Here is a 23,187-nt window from a genome sequence, read left to right on the forward strand (position 1 = left end):
CGATTTTTAAAGTAAAATATTGTTTTGAGCTTTCAATATTATTACTATTATTAAATTTTATTATTATTATTATTATTATTATTATTATTATTATTATTATTATTATTATTATTATTATTATGTTTTTGTTCAAATTATTTACGTGTTTGAACAAAATAATAATAATAATAATAATAATAATAATAATAATAATAATAATAATAATAATAATAATAATAATAATAATAATAATAATAATAATAATAATAATAATAATAATGTTAAAATTAATAAATAAAATCACAAATCACAATCACAAATAATTTTATATTCGAACAAATAAACAACACAAATTCTAATATATTATGGATGTTTGAAAACAACACCGATGAAGTTTGGGAAGTGACTTTTGACATAAAGATAAGACAAAAAGTATAGACCAACTTGGATGCACAAATGCTTCCTTTCGGAGTTACAGGATACAGAAAACATGAAAAAATGAACTTTGAAAGTCCATAGCGACAATACTATGGGATTTACCATAGCCAGGTCAATATTTCACTGAGGAACTAATATGAGCGCTATCCAAAAATACATCTTTCAGAATCCTAAAGTATTCACGGAACAATTTTTATAGAGGTAGTTGGTGAGTACTTCAAATTATAATTTGATGTACTCACCAACTACCTCTATAAAAATGTTGCGGAAGTACCGCAGGAGTCTGAAACATGGATATTCGGATGGGGCACATACTAGTTCCTAAGTGAAGTCTTGACCCGACTACGGTAAATCCCATAGTATTGGAGCTATGTACTTTTAAAGTTCATTTTAAAATGTTTTCGGCAGCATATAACTCCACAATGACGGATTTTCTTCACCCAGGTTGGTCTATAGTTTTTATCAAATCTTGGGGTCAGGAATCACCTCCCAAACGTTGTCGGTGTTGTTTTGAAACACCTTGTATAAACTGAACAAGTTGTAATACGTTAATTTCAATAAGGAAAATTATCATTTTTTTTTAAAGATCACCACTATTTTGAATAAGTTTTTGGTCTGATACTATTAACACTGAAAAAAAAAAAAAAAAACTCAAAGAACTTTCAATCAATTTGTTTTAAACGTAGATTTCCTATACCTTAAACGGGTAATACATTTCAGCTATTTACCAGCAAACTTCACATTATATCAGAACATGGCCTTAGAAGAGCACAGCTACACGCAAAAATTTAAAAGGATTTTAATATTATATAAATGATTTTGTGTTGAGCACATCATGAAACATTATATATTAAATAATAAAACCGCATATTACAGTGAAACTGTTTATAATCGTTCACAATTTTAAAGAAAACAGTAGGCCTACCGGTAATTTTAATATTTTTTAAAAATAAATTAACTGAAAAATAAAGGGAATGTTTATTTTTAATCGAAAAATTCTATTTGTGTTTCAGATTTCCTTACCAATGGAACAAAGACGTAATGCATCCAAATTATACAATCCTATGACGATCGAGATGCTTCAACAAAAGTTCCCATCAATTCCTTGGAGGGAATACATCTCCAATTTGTTGCCTCCAGAAATCACAATTTCAGAACAAGAAATCGTGATTGTCAATGTTCCTGAGTACATAACTAAGTTGGAAAAAATCCTGAGCGAGACACCAAAGCGGTAAGTGACAAATTTATATTTATCCAGAAGTCTCATTTCTAATCCTAATTCTAAATGTAAGTGTTTAACTTAGAGCTCACTGTACAATATCTAGATTTTGAGAATCTAATTGGACTTAGAGTCCTTATTATTATCAGTTTAAGAACTAATAAACTTTTCTTCTATTGTATTTTCTTTTAACTTTAAAGATACTACAAACTAATTAGACCACGAATATCTATTTTGATTTTTTTAAAATAAAGAAATTAAAATATAGAACTGTCCGAACAATCATATCCTCTTACTAGTGACATTGTAACTTAACTTATGTTCAACGACGTTGCCATAGCTTTGGTCCCCATTACTGTGATTAATGGCTTACACATTGGGTTCTTTCTTTCTATATAGAGAAGAGGGAAATAAACAAACACTGACCAATTTGCCTGCATATATAGATCATTCCTTCTCAATGGAAAAAGAAATATTCTGTTGAAAGCAGGTTGAAAGTGTCAAATAACAAAGCAACATCAAGCACTCGGAGTTTCCAGACTACTTTTTTCTTCGCCAAAACATTTGAGACATTCCATTCCATATTCATATGACGGAGAAGATCAGCTTTTGGTCACCCCCTATTTTTGCCGAGAGCTGCCGTCCAATTCGAATTTTGTTCCTCTCCAAAGGAAGAAGGAAGATTTTTCCTCTCAAAGTGTCAAATAACAAAACAACACAGACCATTCGGAGTTTCCACGCTACTTTTTTTTTTTCTTTTTCGCCAAAACCTTTCTCAAGTGACAGAGAGAAATGCGTACTCTGGTCGAGAATTGTCAGCTAGCTTGAATTTCTTGGCAACACCGGATTTCGGAGAAAATATCGGTTTCACTACCATGTTGTAGGAGGTTAATAGGTCAATTTTCCATACCTCCCCCCAAGGTTTTTAAGATGTTTCAAAAAGTCTAAATACGTTATTTCTATTGTATTATTTCAGAGTTCAAGCCAATTATGTAATGTGGAGAGCAGCAGGTGCATCTATCAATTACTTGACTGAAGATGTAAGGAAGCGTCAGCTGAAATATTACACAGCGCTCTCAGGAAAGACTGAAAGAGAATCAAGATGGAAGGAGTGCATCGATATTGTTAGTGGAAGGTAATATTTTCAACTTTAAGATGTACCTCAATCATATTTTAATTTTACAGTGCTATGAATGGTAATTTCTTTTAGACTGTAGTTCTATTTTTATTAAAAGTAAGAAAAAAAAAACAACCCTGCAGAGAGATATTATGGTTGAAGTCAGGGGACTCTCGATTCAGCCTTTCTGCTCTCATTTTTCCCAGGATACTTTGCGGTCAGTGATGTCACGTGGAGGTTTCGCTCCAAGGATGTTACAAAATAGAGGATCTGCCCATACCACGAAATCGTGAAGCCATACATATCCTATGATTGGTGATTTTCTTACATATGAAAGGCTATTTCGGGTAATTTCTTCTCACTTCTATTTGTACCCATTGTATGATATAAATCTAAAACAACAACTTAAATAAAAATAAAGGACAGACACACTACATGTCTACAAATGAAAATCGCAATTATTGATCTAACATATATATCGCGGTTATTCAGTTACCTAACGGTGTGAAGATACATATGGGCAGATGCTCTATTTTATAACATCCACATGCCGTAAGCCTCTGTGGACTACCGATGGGCAACTAGAGACATCCAGCCAAAAATTCGCGGCCACGCAGCGACGATCTGCGGTGGCCCCACTTCCATTTTGAAAATTATACCACCAGCGGCAGAGACGCGACGAAACGACAACGAACCACAAAATTACTTCCCCAAAATACTTAAATCGCCTATATGCGTGATTTGTTTGCATTAAGGTGAGTCTAAAACATACTTTAAAAAAGTAAAAAAAAAAAAGTACCAACCGTATGATTACTAGCTGCGAGTTCTTCCGACTTCGCCACTGAGGCGATGAAGAAAACATCGTTTGTGCAGAGATAAATCGTTGAACTCTTTTTAATTTGTCTAATCAGAGTGCTCCTTGAATCGTGTATATTAGACGATAACCGTTTGGGATCAGATAAAATACATTCGCTATGTAATTTTGTAACAAAATGACACGCGTCTATTTACTTTATTTCATAGTTTTCCGACTTCTCCCATATTCACTTTCTAATGATCGGCGACAGTTGCCATCTAAATTCATACAATTATACACACTCATCTCAGGATTTTTCACTTCATGATAAGAGGTAGCGGTTACCCTTGACCCCCAGAGCTCACTTTAGGAACAATTTGTCAGGAAAAAATAATATATAATAATAACCGTATGCACATGACTGGCTATAGTTCGTGTTGGTCCTTTCGCGATTCTTCGCTACGAATCGAAGGAGCGCGGACCAAAATGAAGTCCTCGCTGCTACGTGGTGGTAACTTCAACATCCCGACTCTAGATATCGGTTTTGACTCAACGAAACCCTGCACAAGTGGCGCACTAGTAGCAAACCTTTGACGCGTCGCTATATCGACTATCGACATTTACCGGCAAGTGGGCCACTAGGTTTTGACGACATTTACGGCATGGGGATCCTTAGGTATCGCGAAGTATCGTTCAAGAGAACACGTGAAATACTGCATACGCAATTACGCTAATTGATATATTGTTTCAAGATGGGCAAAAGTTCCTCCACAAGACGTCATGGACAGGGAGCCAATCACAACGCTAAACGCGAACTGGGGCTACCTGTTATTTTATACACCATGGACTGAAGTGCTTTCTATTATATTATTTTATATGGTAACTTTGAAGTCACGAACTCTAGTACTTTGCCTATGGCCTGGTTTCAAAACAAATATAAGATTTTTAGACGTTAAAATAATCATTAGAGAACACTGTAAAACCATATTGAGATGCTGTTGCAAGGTATAAAAATAATAAAGAATTTTCTTTTAAAAAATGAAAGGAAGTATGGATCAGAAGCCGAAAATATAGTCTGTATACTCGAGACTAAGTCGCAGCGATGTTTAGAGTATTTTTTAAAATGTGAATATTTGATATAAATAGCAACCTGAATATATGCAAGCAACAGATGTGCAAACAATTTCCGTACTGGCTACACACATTATGATGAAAATGGAAACAACGCATATTCAAAGAAATGAAAAACGTAAGATCACACATCGATTATCTTTATCTTAGCTAGTAGAATTTCCAAAAATGTATCTTTAGGAGTGGAATTTATAAAATAAACTTGTTCTTCAGTAGTTTTTGATAACCAACACAATTATAAGTACACAAGTATTGTTAAACTTTGTTGTTACTGGTTAGTAGTTTTGATTATTTTTCATGACTCAGTACTGTTACAACAGAGTTCTATTATTTTTGGTTTCGATTTATTTAGCACACCTGGGCATCCCTCCATGTAAGTTTAAGAAAAAAAAAATATCTGTGCTAAGACTGTAGTATGTGTTTTTACTTATTGTATTGAAATTTTAAATTCCTTACTATTATGCTTCCCGTTGCCCCTTTTTTCTTTCTTTCTCTTAAAATCAACATTGTTTTAATTTTCCGCTTAGTTTTCGTACTATAATAGTTCTTCTTTTTCTATAATGTGCATGTAATGTGATAGTTTTCTTAATAGTTACGAGGCGCATCCAGAAAGTAAGTTTCCCATGCGTCCCATAGCTAGGAAACCGTATGTTGCGCGAAACGACTGCGTGCACGTGAGACAGTAAGGTTCTAACATGGCGCATGCGTCAGTGGAACTTCCCTAATGCTCTCAGTAGCGTCGTGGCAGTGGTTGAAGATGGACGTTGCTATTCCAGCTCCCGCTGTGGTAAAGTGCGAGTAGTAATAAAGTTTTTGAACGCACAGGGCATAGCGCCGATTGAAATCCATCATCAGCTGTGCCAAGTTTATTGGCCTAACATCAAGAGCAAGCAGTTCCTGCAGATTTCCCGCTTCTTATTGCACACCATTGTTACAGAGCGCCTGTTGTTCAAGAAGTTGTGAACAAGGTGAGAGCCGAAACAACTGACTCCAGAACGAAAGCAAGGCGCATGAGGTCAGCATTGACATTTTTTTGCAACGATACAGCTGATGATGAATTCCAATCGATGCTATGCCCTGTGCATTCAAAAACTTTATTACTGCTCGCACTTTACACACAGCGGGAGCTGGAAAGCAACGTCCAACTTCAACCACTGCCACGACGCTACTGAGAGCACTAGGGAAGTTCCACTGACGCATGCGCCATGTTAGGACCTTACTGTCTCACGTATACGCAGTCGCTTCATGCAACGTACGGTTTCCTAGCTATGGGATGCGTGGGAAACTTACTTTCTGGATGTGCCTCGTAGATCAGTAACAGCAAACAATATCTTACTCCTGCTCACTTCTACTACATTTATCCGATACCGTGAAATTTTTAAAACTAACCAAACAGCATGATTTTTTTCCCTCCAGCTACTTAACTTATCTAAATTCTAGTAACCTTATGCAGCTTGCGATGTTAGTAGTTGATTATTTTAACAGAACTTTTTGCAGTAATTTTTTGTCTTAAGCTAGAGTTACGCCTTCTAGTCTATTTACTCACACTAAGCAGGGATGTCTCTAAAGAAGAGGTAGGGTGGGCCGTTCCTTTCCCTTATGGATCAAAAGGGCATATACAAAACTGAAGGTTAAGGATCTACAGTGAATGGATCAATAAAAATCAATATCTTGAAATTACTCTTCTTTCAACAACAAAAGAAAATGGACGGAATTATTAAAATGGCGCGTAGGCCACATTCTTTCGTGACCCCCATCTTCTTCTTTTATAGATATATCTTCTATGTAACTTTCTATGAGTTTTTTATAAGAGATTTTTCACCCTATTTCTTCTAACTTTTACAATTCTAGCCAGTAACCCTTTCATTTAATGCTTTTCTTTGGCATGATTTGTTGAAATACTATCATGAAAAAGCATTTACATATATTACTTATTGATCTACTTTCTTTTGCAGTTTGTCTATATCAACAGGCGCTTTGTATGTGCGTAAATATTTCAAGGAAGACGCTAAAAACAACGCTTTGGAAATGGTGCGTGATATCCGTCACGAGTTCAACAAGATTCTAGAGACTATCGACTGGATGGACCCTGAAACAAAGTAAGTCCTTTATGTAATTACGAGCTGAAATACCTGTTTTTCACGCGGGGAGAATGAGGTTTATGGAATACGAGGGTGATTCAGAAAGTAATGCTTCCAAGGTGATACCTTTATTTGTGTTGGACAGATATCACCGATACAGATATCAGGGGAAACCATGCAATGTCATTTACAAATGGTGGCATCATTTTTCAACACAGTCCCATTACGAGCAACACACTTGTGCCAAAGTGAAACAAAGTTTTTCATGTTGTTGGCGAAGAATTGTGGCGCCTGCTGGCGACACAATTGCCAAACTGCTGCTTTCACCTCAGCACCACAACTGCAGCGTTAGCACTTAAGATGATTCTTAAGTTTGAGGAAGATCCAAAAGTTGCAGAGCGCAAGATCCGGACTATACGCAGGATGAAACAGAATGTTAACTACACTTTGCCAATAGATGGGACAATTTTGTATTTTTTGGCGGAGAAGAGGACGTGTGGCGGTACTCTATCGATTGACGCTTCACTTCCGGATCATAATGGTGTATCCACGACTCGTTATCGGTGATGAATGTTTTTGGGTGCAGAACCTTCCACAGTCAGAAATTCAATGACATCTCACTGTTTCAACCGGACGTCACTACTGTATGCCATGTATTGCTCCGTTACTCTGAAAGGTGAAGAGATAGGAAGTTGAAACAAGTAACATTCTATATCTTAAATATCAGTGCATTAATGATAAACAGTTCAGAATGTTTATTGGCCAAGTAGTGGGCTTGGAGACATTACTTTCTGAATCACCCTCGTAGCATGTGGAAGTGTTTCCATTCTTTTAGTATCAAGCGATATAAAAGTTTAAGCCATAATATTCTCTGATGCTTAATAATAATAATAATAATAATAATAATAATAATAATAATAATAATAATAATAATAATAATAATAAAAACACAATTTACAAGGAAGAATCTCGTATTACAATTTGAATTAATCAATTGAGATGTTCTTTTGTTTAAAACAGAAACAGTCAAAGCGGTAGAAATAATATAATATAAAAATGGTGTGGAAGATATAAAAAGGCATTTTGTTTCCTTTTTTACTCCTTAACACAATATAAACCTACATCGTTCTATAAGAAGGAAAGGAAGAAAACATATAATTTACATAACTGATAAAGAAGACTCAGTCAAATGCGTTGCGAGTATATTTTTTCTGTCTCTCTTTTTTGTTGTAAAATTTCTTCTTGTCATATAAACGGACTTTACAATTTTGAAAAATCATATTTGTTTACTTATTTATCTTATAGACATGGTTTTGGTATCATTTTGTAACAAAGTACGTCAAGTTTTGACTCACGTAGTACATTAGTTCAGAAACAAGCTACCATAAGCGCTATCGGCAGTTACGGTAAAGATGGCTGCCTTTACGGGTCCCGAGCGTGTTAGCTGTATGTTTTGGTTTGAAGAACCCAAGTCTGCGATAACTGTGCAACGTAATTTTCGTACAAAGTATGGTAAAGATCCTCCCAGTAGGCCTACTATTTATCAGTGGCATAAGTATTATATTGAAACTGGATGTTCGGTAAGATACAACAAATCTTCAGGTGGTCCTCGTACATCTGAAAACATTGTAGAGCAAGTGAGACGAAATTTTGTGTACCGCGTCACCAATGGAAGCCACATTGAACTTTTTAAAGTATAACGTAAAAACCTTGATGTATTTTGCTCCAAAATGACACCGAAACCATGTTTTTAAGATAAATGAATAAATCAATATGTGTTTTCAAAGTTGTAAAGTTCTTTTTGATACACCCTGTATATATATTAAAGTATTTTGTAAAATTTATTGTCTTTTCTAGGAAAAGTGCCATGGATAAAGCTAATTCAATGACTTCCCATATTGCTTATCCTGATGAACTTCTGGATGATAGGAAATTAGAAGAATTTTACCAGAATGTAAGACTCCTGAATTTCTTTCTTTTTTTAAGAAATAAATAAATCTTAAATTGCTTACGTGTTTGCTGTAGTTTCATTTTGCTTAAACATATCATGCTTTTAGAGTGATGTACCAGATTTTTTTTCATTATATAAGTGACGATATCAGATGTGATTAGAACAGCAGTAATTTTTATGTAAGAAAGTATGCTGATGAAGATGGGTGGTCCCATTGAAACTTTCAGTATTTAATAAATATTTAGACGTACAGTAGTAGTTGTTTGTGTAAGACAGTATACTGACGAAGGTGGGTGTTCTCATTGAAAATTTTAGTATGTTCCTATTGAAAATTTCAGTATTTGATAAATATTTAAACGCACAATAGTGATTGTTTATGTGAGAAGTATACTGACGAAGGTGGGTGTTCCCATTAAAAATTTCAGCATATAATAAATACTTAGATGTATTCCAGAGTTTAAATTATGAACATTATCTTTCATGAATAAAATTCATCTTATCTTAGTTTGTAATAGTGCACTATAATGGTATTAACTTGATCTCTGTCTGTTCAGATCAAGTTTGTAATTCATCTTTCTCTCATTTTCCATTTTCTAATCAACACGAAACTTTATAAATGCCTGCACACCCTATATCAATACAAACATCAATAAAGTAAATGATTTTTTTATTTCATTACAGCTGGATATCGATCCTGATTTATATTTGGAAAGTATTTTGAACATGACATTGTTCGGTACTAATTACTCCTTCAGCAAATTGCGCCAAAGAGTGAACAAGACTGATTGGGTAACCCACGGAAGGCCAGCTATTGTTAATGCTTTCTACAGCTCTATCGAAAACAGTATTCGTAAGTATTATTTAAATTATTATTATTATTATTATTATTATTATTATTATTATTATTATTATTATTATTATTATTATTATTATTATTATTATTATTATTATTGAAAAATCCCTAAATTAATAGTTTGTAGAACAATAATTCTTTTAACATCAACGAAGAGAAGAATAGTTTACATGCGAACAAAACATGGCGTTGTTCAATTTAATCATCCATCGTTCAGCTTTTTATTTATTTATTAAACAAATTCACAGGTACAGCATAATTTTTGGCCATCTTACACAAGTAAATGCTAACAAACAGGAAAAAAGTATAAACAAAGAGTGCAAAAGTAGTATTATTTGACCAACACGCGTTTAATTGCTCTGTGAAACACCAGGTAGCTCGAAAAAAAAATGCCCACGCCAGTTATTATATGATTATAATTGTTCGGCATTCTGTGAAAAAGAGACCTGTGTATAATTACCAGCCTAGAGCGGGCAAGATGAAATAAGTGTGTATTCGAGTTACGCGGGAAGGGTCACGTAAGGATAGTTCCTGAAGTAGCGTTTCAGATCTTAAGTTCTCATTAACTATCTCGTGAAGAAATTTCAGGTCAGAGTTATTTCTGCGTACTCTCGGAGTCTGGATATTAAGATATCGCAAGAGTTCCTCCTTAAGTAATATTCGAAGTGCAGGTACACTTTCGTGTTCTATAGCAATAAAGAAATTAATAGAATCAAGTCTAGACAGATGCGTAGGTGCTGCTGTGGCCCAAGGGAGAGAGCAGTTCTCGATCTTGGGCGCTATTAGAGTTTTATAGAATGTTGCTAATGATGCCACAGTGCATAGTTCAGTAAATCGATAAAGAAACCCTAACATGCGCATTAAATTCTTAAGTATTGAGGAGATGTGATCCGACAATGTGAGTTTAGAATCAAAGGTGACGCCAAGAGCATTGTGACTAGCAGAATGAGTAATAGGGTATTAGATAGACGCTAGAAAGATTTTTTTTTCAAAATAGATTCATTGGAAGTGTAATATATACAAATTATTTGACAATTTCTTGTATTTGACATTTTTTGTTCAGACAGAATAGAAAGACTTTTACTTATCATCAACTTATTAAATGCTCCTAGAAATTTGTACACTACTTAGAAACTTAAGATATATGTTATGAAAACTTTCTAAAAAAAAAAAACCTTTATATTACATTATCAAATAACTTTACAGATTTTTATAAAGAATAAACTTATAGATTTAAAAGATATAATATTTACAAAATAGTAGTATATAATGTTTTAATATATTATTATTATTATTTCAGAATTCCCAGCTGGTATTTTGCAAGGTGCTTTCTTTGCTAACGACAGACCTCGATACATGAATTACGGAGCGATTGGTTTCGTCATCGGTCATGAAATTACTCACGGATTTGATGATCAGGTAGGTTACTAGATCCCTAATTATCTAGATCTAAGGTTAAAGAAACCCTTAAGATGAAAAAGTTCGCCACTCAGTTCTATCCTTACTAATTGAATTCACTTATTATTATTATTATTATTATTATTATTATTATTATTATTATTATTATTATTATTATTATTATTATTATTAGCTGAACCTGCGCTCTTTACACAGCGCGTCATTCACATATGAGCATGAATATCCTTGTCATTCCTCACAACATCTGTACATGTCCCTTTACAGACACAAGAGAAAGATGTTTTGATAAAAATCGGCAAGGGGTATCATAAAGGGAAGATCTTTTCGATTATTTTTCCAATATCTCGCACCGTTTGCAAGATTTGAGCCTATTTCCGGTTGGAGTTACTAATTCATGTATGATCAGCGTTTTCTTTTCTTTTGCATGCAGTATGTAATAAGGAAATCCATTATATACACAATTAATTATACTGTCTGTGATATATATGGTGTTCATTGGGCAAAACACTCCAAACAAAGATTCATCTTAGCCTGGAGAAATGGTTATCCATCGTTTTTCATTATCATTTGGCCATGAAACAAACGCTTGAGACATACGCTATTCCCGTATACAATTGTGCGGTGTTGGAATGTATAACTAGTAGGATATGATTATTTACTTTTTAAAATTTCAATACTTCCAGTGTACCCCTAAAAATGTGATAAAGAAATAACGACAATTTTTTTTAAAAAAAATCTTCAATTAGAACTGAACAATCTACAAAAAAATTGCGATCGATCAGTGCAAACGGCATCTTTCTAGAGCTTGTGGTTTCCGAGATATCATTGTTAAAAAAAATAGCCACAAACATAAAAACGTCCATAAATATATCAACTTTTCTTGACCACAAGCATATAAACCTAGCATTTTAATATATAGATAGTGAACCATGTGTGGTGGCTGGGAAAAAATTCAATAGTAGTTGTATAAGAAACTAAAACGTTATGTTACAATAAAATGCAAAATGTCACAAGTGTATCTCAATTTTAAACAAACAAAACAAATCAATTATACAAATACTTATTTTCTTTCTTTCAGGGCCGCCAATTTGATAAGGATGGTAATTTGGTTGACTGGTGGAAACCAGACACAAAAGCTCGATACTTGGAAAAAGCACAATGTATCATTCATCAATATGGAAATTATACCGTAGAAGAAGTTGGTATGAATGTAAGTATGAAAAATTAAAAACTTAGTTTTGATACTTTTTCCTCTAACTAGGCATGACTTTTTAATTATATGACATTAATATTTCATTTGTACGATTATTTGTATCTATTTTAGCTTTAATTTGTTCCGTTTGCTAGAAATTTCGTTTAAGTTGTGTAGTTTCAATAAATCAATAAAATCAAACAAGTACCTGTTAAACTTTGTGATATACAAAGAGTGTTTCCGAAGTTCTGAGAGTTTTTTGCTTTAAATTTTTAATTTCATGAATTTTTCGTCTATATCACATTATAACCTTTCAACATAATGATCTCTTTCCTCAATAGTTTCAAAGTGAATCACCCTATTTGAGTGTATTTTGATGTAACTTTAAGAACACTGTACTTTCTTTAAGCTACAGAACTAGGTACTTATTTAGATGCGTCTGTTTTGAAGTTATTAAAAAAAAAAAAAAAACTTTCTTTGGGGACCGTTCATATAAATAGAACTTAGTTATTTTGTCAAGATTCCGGCCCTGGGCAATTTGCCGCCCGCTCTTTCTTCAGAAAGAACAAAAGCCACAATTTTAATTACGCTACCCCATCATGAGTAACGAAGGGGAGAGAAACAGCACTCGCACTCAGAAAGGACTAAACACTACAAATACAATCTCGTTGTGTCTGTTTTTTTTCTCTATATAATAATCTATTATGTTAGTGAAAGATAAAGCAAACTTAAGGAGATGCTACAGAGGAAAGATGGTAATTCTTTTGATTTTCCTTCTACATCTGTTAAGAAAAAAAATTAAAAATAACTTGTTTTCACCTTCAGTGATACGGAACTTGTTTGTGATAAAGACAAGACTAGTTTGCATATCAAAACTGTGATAACTAACTAAATGGAACATATGTGCGCTACTGTTCGAGAATTCAGTTCTTGTAATTGACAATAATCAAACAATTCATGCTGAGATTTATTTGACCATTTGCTTTAGCACTGTCCATGTGACCTTAAACTAATGCGACCTAAACATGATTTATAAATGTAGTATTCAGATAGAAGGTCAGTTTAGTAAATTTCACTACCATCATCATGAAGTCTGTTTCTAACAAGAAATATTTATTTTAAATAATATAGTTATGACAGATTTTACCGCTCCTTAAAACTTGCCGCTACGTGCAAATCCACGTGTTGCACATATGATTGAGCCGGCCCTGGCTGTGTACTAATTGTTTAGGTACGAGGGAAATTTCGAAACGAATAGGTAGATTTTAAATGTGCAATAATCTGATGTAATGCCATTTGTAGAAAACACAACTTTATGTTGGGCTGGCAATACTGTTAATCTAGTGGTATTACAGAGTATGTCAAACAATGCCCCTCTGCTGTACTTGGATGGTGCAAAATTTCAGCACTTTTGGTCTATTAGTTGAAAAGTTACGAAAGCGTTTCATGATAAATGATCCGCCCTGTATAAAGAAATCCAATACTATGGAGTCAGATAAAATAGCTTTCTACTGTATTATCAACTACCTTTTGAACTGTTTATAAGTACCGAAAGAGACAGTATGAGCAGCTAAAACTTGCATTCCTGACATCTAGTGAGTAATTTATGCCTATTTACAAAATATGAGATAAATACCCACTAAGCACATCACGAATGTTCCTTATTAGTAACCCTATGTGGACAAAGTCATTTCAGTATCGATATTTCAGAAGTTTTAATCGAGTATCCTCGTCAGAATCAAAACCGGCTTAAGTCATTGTAGAAGTTCTTCACATGCTTTGTTGTCGTAGTTAAACATATGAAGAATTTAGTGCAAAATATGACTTAAGCTGATCTTTGATCCTGACGGGAGGACGCTTGACTGAAGTATCTGAAACATCGATATTCAAATGATATTGTATATACAGGAATATTAATAAGATTAGTAATTTCTACACTAATATTGTTTTATAGTTATAGTATTTTGGAGAAAATAAAAGGTGAAATTGATGCCTAGTACTATTTAAGAAAAACACCTATTATAACTGTTTTTTCTTTTTAAATTACGTTTCAGATTAATGGTATTAACACTCAGGGTGAGAATATTGCTGATAACGGCGGAGTTAAAGAGGCTTACCGCGCTTACGAATCCTGGGTCCAACGCAACGGAGAAGAAAAGCTTCTGCCTGGGTTGAACTACTCACAGAGACAAATGTTCTGGATTAGTGCAGCCAATGTTTGGTGCAGCAAATACCGACCTGAAGCGCTTAAACTTCGACTTTTGACCGGATTTCACTCGCCCGGAAAATTCCGAGTGGTCGGACCTCTTTCCAACATGGAGGATTTTGCTCGAGACTTTAATTGCAAAGTAGGCACCAAAATGAATCCAGTCAATAAGTGTGCAGTGTGGTAGTTTTACTTTTCCTAAGCAGATTTCTTTTAAAAGAAATAAAAGAATGTTTTTTTTTTCTTATGTAAACTCGCATTATCATGTCGTGGACAGATAAAATGAAATATAACTATATTCGAAGTGTAAATATTTTTTAAGCAGTTTTAATGTACTGGAACGTTAAAAAATAACATTTGAATCTGAGGAAATGTTTACGTTTTTTTTTTCTCCCCGTAAAATGTCGATGTTTATTAGTTATAACAATTACATTGAAATATTTGCACTTCGAAAATCCAGTCTGTAAGACGTGGAAAAAAATAATAATAATACGGACATGATAAAATGGAAGACTGTACTATGAGAACTACAACGTGCCTGAGTTTTTTTTTTTTTAGTGAGTGCAATATTAACATCAAGGTTTATGGAATTATTTATTTATACAAGGTGTTCCAAATAACACCGACAATTTTTGGAAGATGATTCCTGACACCAAGGTAAGACAAAAAGTATAGACCAACCTGGATGCAGAAATCCGTCATTTCGGAGTTATAGGCTAAAGAAAACATGAAAAAGAAAATGAATTTTAAAGGTCTATAGCTCCAGAACTATGAGACCTATCGTAGTCCAATCAAGATTCACTTAGGAACTAGTATGTGCCCTATCTAAATATCCAAGTTTCAGAATCCTGCGGTACTTCCGCAACAATTTTTATAGAGGTAGTTGGTGAGTACTTTAAATTATATGTCCGTAGCCAAACTCCCTATATAAAAATTGTTGTGTGAATACCTTAGGATTCTGAAACATATGCTTTTGAATAGCGCAGATATTAGTTCCTAAGTGAAATCTTGAACCAACTACGGTAGGTCCCATAGTTTTGGAGCTATGGATCTTTAAAGTTAATTTTTTTCGTGTTTTGAGCAGCCTATATCTTCGAAAGGAAGCATTTGTGCACTCAGGTTGATCTACACTTTTTGTCTTGATGTCAGGAATCTTCTCCCGAACGTTGTCGGTGTTGTTTTGAAACACCCTGTATAAATGCGCGTTCTCATTGAATAATATAGTTTACTTCAGAAACAAATTGATGAAATAGTATTAGCTATGACACAAAGACGAATAAAATAAAACATGAGTATTCATGACGATTACAATTTCCTTTTTTGCCTTTTTTTTTAAAAAAGAAAAAACCTAGAAAACGAATTAATGACTGTATTCACAACATTTGTATATGATGATATATATTAATGACAACCATACATAACTTTAGTATATCTCTGAAACATTATGAGTATTCTGTTAATAAATAAAAGTCATATTGAATGTTGAGTGCCTCTCTTCATACGAGACCTAATCACTGCGAAATTAAAATACCAGTAATTTTACAGTAATTACGGGATATCTTCAAATAGATAAAAGATAATCGAAATGTGGAACAAAAGCTTGCTAGACAATATTATTTTGCATGAGGTATCGTTATTACGAGTCACCTAATGTCTTTCTGTTTGCAGCCATTTTTATAAACGCGAAAATAAATGCTGATTTTCTAAATGGCTGGAAATCGAAAGGAGATAAGTGAATTGTGATGACGGTATCTCATGTAAAATAATATTGTCTAGCGATCTTTTTGTTTCACTTTTTGATTATCTTTTTATCTATTTGAGGATATCACATAATTACTGTAAAACTTAGCGGTATTTTAATTTCACCGTGATGCTTGGAATAGAATCAAACATTAAAATACTTTTTCCTTGCTTATTTTAAAATTCACGCTTGTTTTGTTTTACTGTTTTTTGAATATGCAAATTTTTAAGGTCTTGTATAACTTTAATAGTTTTAAAATAATTTTTGGCTAAATAGTGTTGTCAGTGTATTATTTTTTAAGTGTTCAATGTTGTGAGGTGTACTAAGTTTAGATTATCTGAGGCAAACTTTTGACACCTGAAGTTACGAACAATATAAAGATAAAACAAGTTTGGGAATAGTAAAATCTGTTATGTGATATAGTGCGTTCTCAATGTTTTATCTGATGTAGTGGTATTGATATTTATAAGGTGATTATAACAGAGAAAGAATGTTCTAGTTACGACTACCCAGTGCTATGCAATTAGCTTTGGATTAAGCTAATAGAAGATATTAATAACTAGTTGTAGTGGTTGGAAATTTAGGATTAATATAATCTCTCTAAACTGTGATGTGAAGTTAGTCTTCGAAGAGATTTAGAAGAAAACGAAGATGACATGCATAAATAGAAAGGACTACTTATATGCATGTTAACAGGGAAATTGTGGCTATAAGACTGTAAAGAGACAGAAAGATGATAGTAATTACTTGAAATAATGAAGAAAAAATTTCTTAAGCTCGAAAGCTTAAGAGATACAAGAAATTATGCCATTTTATATGATGGCATAGGAATGAACTATTATTTTGAAACACTGGTAACATCAGAACACTTGTTTCAAAAAAAAAAAAAAAAAATATTTATACAAGTGTAGTATTATGTTGCCATATTTGTGCACAAAGATATATATATATTAACTATGTTACTTGTGTAAATGTTAATAATTTTTCCTGTTTTTGTATAACGATATAAGAACAAAACTACTTAATTCTATACCAAGTCTTAAAGAATTTTTTTTTATTACTTCAAGATACACTTAAGACTTAAAACTAAAGTTCCTCATATGTTATTAAAAAAAACATAGATTTAACGTCATACACGCTTCTTTTTTGTTTATTCTGACAAAAAGATATAATTATTTATCGAAATGCTACTTTCAATTTGTTTTAAAAAATATGTATCTTTAATACAGTACAATTAAACGCATATATTTTAACCACGCTCGATCCTAGTCAGAGAAGCTGAGCGAGAGAAGGGGGTTAGAAGCTCCGCAAAACTCGCTTTATTCCACCTTTGCCCCCATAATACTACGTGACATTACGTCACACTCGGGTGGTGCAACTTTGATGTAAATCTAACCTCACCCGCTTCATTGTGACCAACTTAAAAACTGTTGGCTAGGGCAGCGCGTGAAAAAAATATATGCTAAACAACATATTTTCCATAAAATAAAACCTCATTGTTGTGATTTGTTTTTCATATTGTTAGAGATCATTCCATAATTTTCACGAATGAAAGATGAAAAAAGAACTTTAAAAAAAGGACCTTGCATATATCTTTGTATAGTCAGTTATAATAAATTATCACCACATAGCATACATATTATAACTTATTTGTGTATTGCTAATTGTTGAATGTATATTCTAAAAAATACTATTATTTTGTTTGTTTGTTTGTTTGTTTCATTTCAAAATAGCATATAGTCATCGTAAAGCTATATATATGTTTGTTGTACTTAAAAACTGTGATGTTTGTAATAATAATAATAATAATAACAATAATAATAATAAGTCTATAATATAAATGGTGTGTGTATTCATATTTGTAAACGGAACAATAGTTCGCATTAAGAGCGTAGTCTTGCTTTGTTGCATTTTTTTTAATCAAACACAATTCCATAATTGTGTTATCACCTCATGCATTTTTAGTGAAGAGTTCTCTTTGTTTTTGACAGAAAAGAATGTGTATGTTGTTGTTTTATATTATATATATATATATATATAAACATAAAAAATGTCCATATCATCGTGTTTATTTTTTAAGGGAAATAAAATTCTTAAGTGAGAAAAATATACAAATATTTTCTTTAAACCAGTCTCTTCGAAACATTTCAACTTGTCTTTCCAGCTTTTCAGAGTGATTTACATTCCTTGTAGTTGTGATTTGTTTGTTTATTAAATTTTAGCGTCCCATTTCAGTGCCAAGCCTACGTGAGAAGTGGACTCACAAATCAAGGATGGCATCCTATGAATAACCACCATCAAACACAGTTCGTTTAAGGATACCAGGACAAAATTAATTACTATTTATACAAAGATCATTGGCAGAATTATACACTAGCTCTAAGATTCGTCTAACACCATATATTTACATTATGTTCGATAGACACCTGTTTTTCAAAATTTTGAACTATTATTAATAAGTGATTAAAACTCATACACTGTGATGAAATTAAAATCTGTTGTAATTTGTGCGGTAATAAAATTCTAATAGAAGCAATAATTCTCGAATCCGGCTGATAAAGATTCAGTAACTTCAATTCATTATAGATGGTAATAACAAAGTCCATGATACTATTATGTACCTGTGGGTTGTATCTCTTATTTCTGACTTAGGCGTCCCTTAGCTAAAATACAATCGTTCTCAAAATTAACTAACAAAATGCTCTTAAAATCGTCATAGTTATACACTCCATGCCTAATTGTTTTAAACCAAACTGAATATGGTGGCAATAACACATGAGGTAAAATCTTAAAGTAATTAGACTTATCAATACCTATGAAATTACATCCTATCAAATTACATTTTTCCTCAAATTTCTCTATGAAAGTACTAGCCAAAATGTCACCTACACGCCCAATAAATTTTGTTAATGATTTGACATCGCTAAACTTCACAGATACATTTAAAAATTTAGTATTACTAAATTTTAAAGATGTTAATATTCTATCTGTGTAACGTGTGTAATACGTCGTTTTGGTCTTTCCTCATCCGTCTTACTCTCGGGATCCGCACTGGTGTTTTCCCTGGCTATACATTCCTCTGTGCTTCCGTTGTCAAAACCCTTCCCGTTGACATGTCGATGCTCAGGAATGATTACAACTCATTGTAAATCTGGGACAACTTCTCTAACTGGAAGAATCGTAATGATCACGCTGCTGGTCTTTAATTTATTCTTAAGATCCAAAACTTCCTTTTGCAAGTCTGAGATTTGGGCAGAATTATTGTTGATTCGTGCTTCCTTTCCATCAGACTTGCATTTCAGATTCAGAGACAATTGTTCTAGCTTGGTACTATGACATTCTTCAAGTTGTTCCATCTTAGTAGTCTGAGATTGCTCTAATTGTTCTAATTTACTGGACAATTGTTCTAGCTTGATGCTGTAAGATTGCTCGAATTGCTCCAACTTAGCCAACTGATATTGCTCTGGTCGTTCTAATTTATTTCCAATCTGATCCATTTTGCAATCAAATAATTTTCATCTGCTGCATGACATTCTGAAGGTCCAAGTTAAGAATCTCAGAAGAGTGTTCGTCTGCTCTAACTTCTTGAACAGACTCCATCCTTTGGCTGGTATATATTCTTCGCTGATTTCTCAATAATGTATACTCCATTTTGGCTAGTCTTACTATACTTCGGATCTAATCTAAAGGTTTCCTGGTCGGAACCACAAAAAAAATATATATAAGTAACCACCACCAAAAGAGTTCGTCCAAGAATATCAAGACAAAACTAGTTACAATTTATACAAAGATCATTTGCAGAATTATATACCAGCGTTTTAAGATTCGTCTAACACCCTATATTTCACGATAATTATAATTTACTTTACAATTCTGTAACATATGGTAGTCTTACCTGGCGTCTTCATTCGTAATCTCCTTGTTTTTATTATACACACATTCACATAGTAACTAGACTCTTTTTTCGGTAACCAATCCAATGTCATGACAAGGGATAAATAAGCATTTCTACCTCTTCTTCTTATTCACTTCGACCATAAATTGGTAAGCAAATGGAAATTTTAAAACTTTTCTCTCGCTTGGGAGAGCTGTTTTATACTTTGACAAGGCCTCTTCTTCGTAACTGCATCTAGATATTCTATTCTTGGTCTTCCTCTTCCTGGTTTTCCTTCTGCTTTTCCCTCTATCAGCACAGTGATCCAATCGGAGTGTCGAATAAGATGGCCAAGCATGCTGTTTCTTCTTTTTTCTATTATCTTCATAATCTGTCGTCCTTCATTACCTTCCTTTAGTACGTCCATGATATGCGCAGTATTCTGCGCCAACACCATATTTCAAATGCCTCCAGCTTGGATATTTCAGCTTTTCTCAATGTCCACGTCTCTGATCCGTACAGCGCCACGCTCCATACCAGTGTCTTAATAAATCGTTTACGAACGTCCAATGACACATTTCTTGAACATTTCTACTTAACAACTGAAAAATAAACATTTTTATGGTATTATTACATTTTCTTTTTCTTCTACTATGTAGCTAGCGCAAGTTAATATGGCACTCTCTGCCGTATATGATAAATAAAATGAACAATATAAGTACACGTTGTCGTTATAATCCGAACCATTTCAATGCTCTCCCACCACGACATGCTTTTGTATTTGGAGTTTTTGGACAATTAGGTTAAGGATTTTATGGAAATTATGAAAATGCAGTTCAGCGTCCTTTTCAGAAGCGAGGGTACAGAAAGCGTGGATTTACAGCTTAATGTAGAATTCAAGCTACATGAGCTTCCAGCGGGAAGGAAATTGCGAAAAGAATCGTAATTTATAAAGAAAATATTCCAGTATGTACATTCTTTAGTCTTGTAAAAGAAAAGAAATGCATCTACAAAGTTTTACCAGATACTACAAATTAATAATCAAATCGATATATTAATTTTTTACCAAAAAAAAAAAAAATTATTAAATTAAATATGAACTAACTGAAATAAAATTACTTAATTTATTGTGTTGTGTATTGTATGATGTTCCCTTTCCTTGAGATTACATGCTATGTTGAATGTATCTCTGACTAGTGACACCGAACCTACTGGGCCCGCATGGGCTCGTCATCAACAGTCACTGACACACTCACCAAGCCAATCATCTACGGAAAATGGAACTCAAATCTGGCCCGAAATATAAAGCTTCCAAACTCTCTTCCATCTCGACTCACAGTCCGATATCCAGGCCTGCAGTTCGTCATCCACGTCCCATCCGTAAATAGGTTGTGAACCACGACTACAGACACAGGACACCGACCTACGAGTGGAGCTGGCAATGAGTGCAATGAAGATCTTGATGTTGTCTGTAAAAGCCCTATCTGAATTTAAAAAAAAAAAAAAATCTCGAAAAACAGAATTTTGCAACAAAAAAAAAAATCCAAACTGAGATTTTGATTAAAACGGATAAAATGAAAACATTTCTACAGATGCGGTTGCTTTCAACCCCGGTCACACTAAGGAAAGTCTCTTCCCTGGATTCACAGCTATTTCATCTCCCCAGTAAACTTATTAGGTACGTACTGCTCTTTGCTTTGATCGTGCTTCGCATGCATACCAAAACATCAACTCTATTTTTCTACTACTTCTTAAAACTACGAGATAATTATAATTCTGTATTCGAAAAGAAAGATGTTTTCACGGCTAGTAAGTTTTATTCGAAAATCTTCGTGAAAATAGTGTTGGACAAAATATTCGATAACAGAAATATCTTCACACTAAACTGACATACCCATCTAAGAAAATAATATGCTCAATTTCGATATCTTTCAGAGCCAAAACATTATTTACTTTTGCACATATATTCCCAAAATATTCATATTCAATTAATATTCTTCATTTGATATTCTTGACTTTCAGAACATTTACATTGAATCGACACGCAAAAACAAATGAAAAGATACAATATAAATACATTACACTATTGAAAATAATACTTCACTGCATAATGTTGCGGTTAGCTACTTTCAATTCTTTATTTATTCTTCGGTGCTTAAACTTCTCTGTGCATGGAGATTGTGGCCGGCGTAGAGGATTTACGCTCTTCGCGACCTCTCTTACAGCCCGGACCCACTAGACAATCTAGCACAGGTAAACACTCACTTACATAATGCTATAACTTAAACCTAAATCCCTATTCTAACTACACTAACTTAACCTAAACAAGAATATATAAAAAAAAAAAAAAAAAAAAAAATCACACATATATTTCATGAAGCACCACCCTTATTTTATATTTATATTTTGTTTTCGCTTCGCTACCACATTCAGACCGAAGACGCAGTGGTTACTTGCATTAGTATCGCTCTGAAATTTCTAAGTTTCTTAGTAAAGAAGGTAAAGGTATTTATTAGAAATTATAAAAAAAAACTGAAATTTCTAAGACTTGATGGGTATCAGCTTAAAATGTTACGAAGGTTTAGCCTATTGTCGAAAGTTTTCAGTTATCGGTACGCAAACTTCATGTACCCTTGCATTTAACTGTAGCCGTGACTTTAACACTTTACTTCCAAAATCAACGTTTAGAATTATTTTGTTTCAAAACCAAAGAGACATGTCAAAATAAACTAAATTTAATTTCGAGCAGTGTTACAGAAAGAAAAAAAAAAGAATGAATAATTTCAAGATTTCAGGGAATCTAAACATCTTTTCTTAACTGGGGGAAAATGTGTGTGTGGTACACACATTTCCTTGAGGTTACAACAATCGCTCTGCGCTGAGATAATCTAGCTTTCTTCCCCCCCCCCCTTCATTGAATGAAATCACGATGTCACATTGACCGAATCTACATGTGTGCGGCGTTGAGGGAAACTTTAAGCACTTAACTCATCATGTTATGAATTTCACACATGCACCAGAAAATATAATCACACATGCTTGTTTTCTCGAGACAAGGAATTTTGAAGATGCCAAATACCTGGATTGGAATTTCACTTGCACTGGTTCCTACTTACGTGAGTTTCATTCCTCTGACAGAGACAAAACGGATATATTAAAAAAAAAATTTTCCTGATGAATCACTCCACTA

At 33.4% G+C, this 23,187-nt stretch overlaps 1 protein-coding gene across 3 annotated transcripts in view; it reads left to right on the forward strand.

The window, feature by feature from the left end:
* Positions 1 to 18,232, forward strand: part of Nep2 (M13 family metallopeptidase neprilysin 2) — a 141,492-nt gene extending 123,260 nt beyond the window's left edge. For all 3 annotated transcript variants that reach the window (XM_081737257.1, XM_081737255.1, XM_081737256.1), the window contains exons 7-14: positions 1,431 to 1,648; positions 2,613 to 2,771; positions 6,636 to 6,779; positions 8,619 to 8,715; positions 9,394 to 9,562; positions 10,866 to 10,984; positions 12,063 to 12,194; positions 14,231 to 18,232. In XM_081737257.1, the coding sequence (XP_081593383.1) occupies positions 1,431 to 1,648; positions 2,613 to 2,771; positions 6,636 to 6,779; positions 8,619 to 8,715; positions 9,394 to 9,562; positions 10,866 to 10,984; positions 12,063 to 12,194; positions 14,231 to 14,569 (1,377 nt within the window). In that variant the 3' untranslated portion in view covers positions 14,570 to 18,232. The remainder of the gene's footprint in view (positions 1 to 1,430; positions 1,649 to 2,612; positions 2,772 to 6,635; positions 6,780 to 8,618; positions 8,716 to 9,393; positions 9,563 to 10,865; positions 10,985 to 12,062; positions 12,195 to 14,230) is intronic.
* The last annotated feature ends 4,955 nt before the right edge of the window (positions 18,233 to 23,187 follow it).

This window comes from Thermobia domestica, chromosome 13, assembly GCF_964235325.1.
Source record: "Thermobia domestica chromosome 13, izTheDome1.hap1.1, whole genome shotgun sequence".
NCBI classification, from domain to species: Eukaryota; Metazoa; Arthropoda; class Insecta; order Zygentoma; family Lepismatidae; genus Thermobia; species Thermobia domestica.